This window comes from Rhea americana, unplaced genomic scaffold (assembly GCF_003343005.1).
Source record: "Rhea americana isolate MKP2758 unplaced genomic scaffold, rheAme1 scaffold_130, whole genome shotgun sequence".
Classification (NCBI taxonomy): domain Eukaryota; kingdom Metazoa; phylum Chordata; class Aves; order Rheiformes; family Rheidae; genus Rhea; species Rhea americana.
This window is the reverse complement of record NW_028185373.1, coordinates 289,088-294,285: the sequence shown is the minus strand read 5'-3', so window position 1 is coordinate 294,285 and position 5,198 is coordinate 289,088. Positions and strand designations below refer to the sequence as shown.

The 5,198-nt window shown below is 46.2% G+C and overlaps 2 protein-coding genes across 3 annotated transcripts in view; both read left to right on the top strand.

Moving 5' to 3' along the window:
* Nucleotides 1-978: 978 nt before the first annotated feature.
* Nucleotides 979-2,815, top strand: KCNE2 (potassium voltage-gated channel subfamily E regulatory subunit 2). Its single transcript, XM_085297727.1, has 2 exons — nt 979-1,080; nt 1,814-2,815. The coding sequence occupies exon 2, from the start codon at nt 1,832-1,834 to the stop codon at nt 2,207-2,209; it is 378 nt and encodes a 125-aa protein (XP_085153853.1). The 5' UTR covers nt 979-1,080; nt 1,814-1,831; the 3' UTR covers nt 2,210-2,815.
* Nucleotides 2,816-4,500: 1,685 nt separating this feature from the next.
* The window catches only part of SMIM11 (small integral membrane protein 11), a 9,300-nt gene continuing 8,602 nt past the window's right edge, over nt 4,501-5,198 (top strand). Inside the window, exon 1 of one of the 2 annotated variants that reach the window (XM_085297730.1) lies at nt 4,501-4,547. The gene's annotated coding sequence lies outside the window, so the exon portion shown is untranslated. Of the gene's footprint in view, nt 4,548-4,844; nt 5,176-5,198 lie in introns of those variants that run through there. The other variant, XM_085297728.1, reaches the window with a different exon arrangement.

The window sequence follows — 5,198 nt, the reverse complement described above, 5'->3', positions numbered from 1 at the left end:
GTATGTTTCTGTTTGTAATTCTTCATTTCCTTTCAAAAAAAYCCTCACAGTAATTTTTGTTCTGAGTCAAAGAAAAGGCAGAGAGATTTAGAACTTCTAAAGTTTCAGGACATTTTGGATTTGGATTTTTTTGTGGTTTGATTAGTTTCATTAGATTTTCTTTTTTTCCATATTTTTGAGTGACTGTAACTATATAAATGCACAAAGAGATATATATGCATATGTATATATATATATGCATATATATACGCATGTGCCTGTGTGTATGTTTATTCTGTAGTGATGATTATGAGGCTGGTCCAACAGGCAGAAAAAGGTGGATGGCAAAACTTAAGAACATTCAAATTTGAAAGATAKAGTAATTTCTTACATGTGAGTCCCTCCTCAAGGGTTCATCCTTGCTTGAAGATCACATTGAGATYGAGTGACTTTTTGCGGAAGCTTTGTTACATGTTGTAGGGATTGGTAGCCTGCAACTTCATCCACTGAGCAGGTCACTGAGGAGGATTGGAGGACAGTTGTTATGCAGGAGTGTCAGCCTGAAAGACGCTTTAGTTTTTGCAGGCTAGTATGGTACAACCAGTTCACACCTTCTTCTTCATGTAAGAAAGGCAGAAAAGGATAGTCATTTTTTCTCAGAGCTTCTTCAGAGCTTATTGCTGGAGTTGCTGTTTCGCTAGAGTTAGTACATGAGTTTCTCTTCTTGACCTAGCCCATTCTGAGTGGGACCAGATGGATCAGCATGGAGTGACTAGATCAAAGGAATATTTAGATTGACAATTAATCTGTTGCTATGCAGCTGTTGTCCACCCCTGCATTGCTTTATTCAAGGGTCAACAGCCTGGAAGCCTCAGCTGGGTCCCTCTCCCACCCTTTGCCCCTCCACTGCTCTACTAGCAGCACTGAAATCCAGCCTTAGACAAAGACCACTGGAAAATGCAGCTCCTGGCAGTGCAGGAATGTCCGCACCATATGAAACTGGGCCACTCCTGCCTTGTGTGGGAGTTCTGCAGGAGAAGTGTGTTGGAGGGGAATGTTTCCAGTGGAGTGAAAACCTGATTCATGGCTTTACAGAAGCAGGTGGGTCACATTATTGTGAGCTTTGGAATAGCTGTAACAGGCATGGGAAAGATAGGGCTTTAGAGCACTTCTCAGTATCTCCTCCCCCTTTGTGAGGATGGTGGCCTCAAAGACTAGTGAGGTTATTCCAGATATGGGGGCTCTCCCTCCTTGTTCCTCCCCTTGTCTCGCAGGCTACCATTTGGGAGTTAGCTGTCTGAATATTTGCTCCACAGATGCATTTGTGTTTGCATGCCCTCCAGATTGAATGTCTGAGACCAAACAAGAAATGTGAAGGTAACATCCCTCACTGAGAGATCCTGTGCAACTGCTTGAATTGGTGTGGCTGTGCTGGTTGCTGTTCAGCCCTTAGGAGACACRACATTTATCCTGTCCTGTCCAGAGTGAAATGCATTCTCTTCACTTGGCCCTTTGCCTCAGTATGAAAGGCCATGCACTTGGACCCCTGGAACATGGATCACTGGGGCCCACGGTCACTGAAGTTCACTGAGGAGTCTTTTGCCTCCCACAGACTGAAATGACCTGAGTGTAGAAAGGAGTAAGACTTTCTTGGATTTCTGATCACACTGTACCAGTCAGAGATGGGTATCATCAACTGTTTTAAAATGGGCACTAAGTTTTCACCAGCAAGTGGCAGGTGTTATTGTTTAATTGTTATAATGCAGACAAAAGAAATCAGCATAGCTATTATAATATACACATTCAATTAAAATAAATATCATATTGTCTTTAGTGGCTGTAACCTGGAAGGATGGCTGAAATACGAAATTTCACTCAAGTGGTGCAAGACGTTTTCAAGGAAACATTTCTCACTTACATGAATGGCTGGAGGAAAAATATGACGGAAGCAGCAGACGAATTGCAAGCTAAGATTGATGCTGAAAACTTTGACTATGTTATCCTTTACTTGATGGTAATGATTGGGATGTTCTCCTTCATTATCGTGGCAATCTTGGTGAGCACTGTGAAATCAAAGAGGCGAGAGCACTCCAATGACCCCTATCATCAGTACATTGTTGAGGACTGGTGTGAGAAGTATAAAAGCCAGGTTCTGAATCGAGACGACTTAAAGTGTGTGGTCCATGAAAACTTYGGTGCAAGGGAAAAAAACAGCCCTGGATCACCCTGACTTTTTGGAAATATCAGCAATGATGTTTAAATTGTTTAATCGTTTTTCTTACAGCTTCTTGGGAGCTTGTTTGCTGGAGTTAACACATGAGGTTTTCTCCTTGACCTAGCCTATTCTGAGTGGGACCAGATGGATCAGCATGGAATGACTGGATCAGAGGAATATTTAGATTGACAATTAATCATTAATTTKCATGGACCACCACATAAAGCCACACATAGGGAATTTTCTGTAATTATAAATGCCTATAAAACTGTTTGTTAAATTAACAGACAGGTCAGAGTGCTGAGGAAATCAACATTATTGTTTCCTATGACAACTTTGACAAGGCTGCTTGGGGGAATATCCAAGAAAAATGMATAATTGTGCTTTGCTTTGATATTCTGTTCTTCAAAAAAAATAAAACCAAAAGAAAAAACAACCTGAATTTTTAGCATTTTTGAAATCCAGAAGTGGATCCAGATGTTCCCATCTCAGAAYAGCTAGCATTCTGAAGCAGTCAGAAGTGTCAACTGAGATCCAAAATGTATGGCTTAAACCCCTCTTAAAAAATAACATAAAACTGTACAAATAAATATCAAAATCCCCATCTATTGACTGAACAACATCTTATGGTATGAATCGTAAGAAGTAACCTATACCTACACACATTCAATTCAAACTGTCGTTTTAATGACATAATCTGGCTCCCATTTTGACTTCCGTATTCGTCAGCAGCAAAGATTGACTCATGGCCTTCTGAAGAGTCTTGTTTTATAGCAACAGAGATCCTGAACTAGCAGTCTCATTCAAGGGATGGGTGCTGGGTGTGCAGAGCAGCCTCCAAAGGTTCACCAGCTACCYGCAAATCCATAGTTGCCCAACTTGGCTCTTCTGCTGTTCCTCRGTTCTCCAGAGCTGTGTCTGTCTGGGATGAAAGATGGGTTATGGAGGCGATGGTTACATCTCCAGCAGCCAGAGCTCAGTGTAAAACACTGAGATCCTACCATGTGGCTTTCAGAGGTAAGATTTCTATAGCCAGCTATCAAGGCTGACCCAATGCTGTGATTCATAAGGATTTCCCRTATTGGGTACCGGTTTCCACTGGCTGAGAAATGGGCTCCCAAGATGGTTCATATTCTCCTGTGCTGCCAAAGCACTGCAATGCTGGTTCACAGGGCACAATTAGAATCAGAACTGGTGGCACTTCTGGTATTAGAATACATTTCCCTTTGCAAAGCTCTGAGTTTAGCTCCTATTCATTTTGCCAGACGAAAACCATTTAAGCTAAAAGTTCCCATGCTGGGTGTCTGTTTTGTGGGCTTATTTGTTTTTAGAATGTTTTGRCTGAAACATGTCTGATGCTGCATTTCCAACAACATTGTAAAGAAAAGAAATGGACCTCTTTTATTGGGAAGCTTTGCCTTGTTTTGGAGTCTGGTCTTGAGACCYAGCATCTGAGTTACTGTCATCCTCCAAATGTGTGTTTTGCTGGCATAATTATAAGCCTTTGAATAATTTCCATCCATGAGTGTTAGTGAAGACTTGTTAGGTCCTAGAAGTTTTCTGGTCAGTCTGATTCCACCGTGCATGCTGTCTATACTTCCCCTGGGTGACCTGTGTTTGGGTATCAGCTCCACAGCTCTTGTTTTGGTTGCGCTCAGCATCCACTTTGCAGGAGTTTCCCTAACTCTTACTCTTGGGGCCCACAGGCTGGAAGAGTGCAGATGTTACGCTGCCAAATAGGTGGGAGGCTGCTGATGGCCAGCCAGGCGCAACRCTACTGCTGTGCTGCAGTCAGGTAGAGACAACAGCTTTCCACAGGGTGCAAGAGGGAGCGTGGCCACCCCCAGAGAACCTGTTCAGGTACCACTACCATTTTCAGCAACTGAAACATTGGCTGGTCCCCTGCTCCCCTCAGAAACAGGTGGCAGCTTCTGCATCTGGCCGTGTCCCTGGCTGCTTGCAGACTGCTGTGGCACCGCATAGCAAAACTAAGAACAGGGACTGTTTTTGCCCTCAGTGCTACAAAACCTAACATGTACGTCCAAGTATTACCGTCTCCAGTAAGCGTGGATCATAGGCGGATGGTCCAATTAAAGTCACTGCAAACTTTATATTACAAACAATGACAACGACAACAACAACAAAACCATGAAGGCAAGTCTTTATCCCGCAGAAAGTTTCCGTTTCAGCAGCTCAAACACCGAAGAGCTGTTTCCTGAACAGATTACACAGCCTGAGTATTCAGCATTGCTTTGCCTGGTGGCAAATAGAGGGCTGATAYGTTACTGTCGTGAAACACGTTTCTCGTTCCAGCTGAAGCGAGCTGTCCACGCGCCCGGGCAGGTGAAGGACGGTGCGAGTGACACGTGCAAGGTGCTACCTGCTACAGCACCGTGCAGATTTACCCCTAAAAACCAGCAGGAAACCGCTACCTGCCTGCCGAACACAGAAGGGAAGGGTGGTGGGTGACAGCTCAGCCCCGCATTGCGCCCGGGGCAGGGTGAGCCTCTGCCCCCAAAATACTGGGGCCTGGTGGTGGTGGTGGTGGTGGTGGGGTTCCTCCCCGCGGGGGCCCTCTGCCCGCCTCCGGGCACTGCCGCGGGGTGGTGGTGGTGTTGGGGGGAGGAGGTACAGCGGGGGCACAGCACCGGGCACGGATTTCCACCGAAAAAGGGAGGTTTCCCCCCGGCCCCCTCCTTTCCTAGGAGGGGCTATGGGGAGGCTGGGAGCCACCACAGCCATGAGGGAGTCATCTGGAAGCGGGGGTGGGGCGGAGGCCGCCATGGGGGACCACAGCACGGGTGCACCCCAAACACCGCACTTTTAGCTTTTTATTTCTTTTTTTATTTTCCTTTTTCTCCTCTGCCCGCCGCGAGCCGTGCAGAGGAGGCGAGCGCAGGCCCCACGCCCGGCCCCGCCGCCGCCGCTGCTGGGAGATGTAGTCTGCGGGCGGCGGGCGCAATGGCGGCCGCTGAGGCACGGTGAGAGCGCGGTTCGGCCGCCT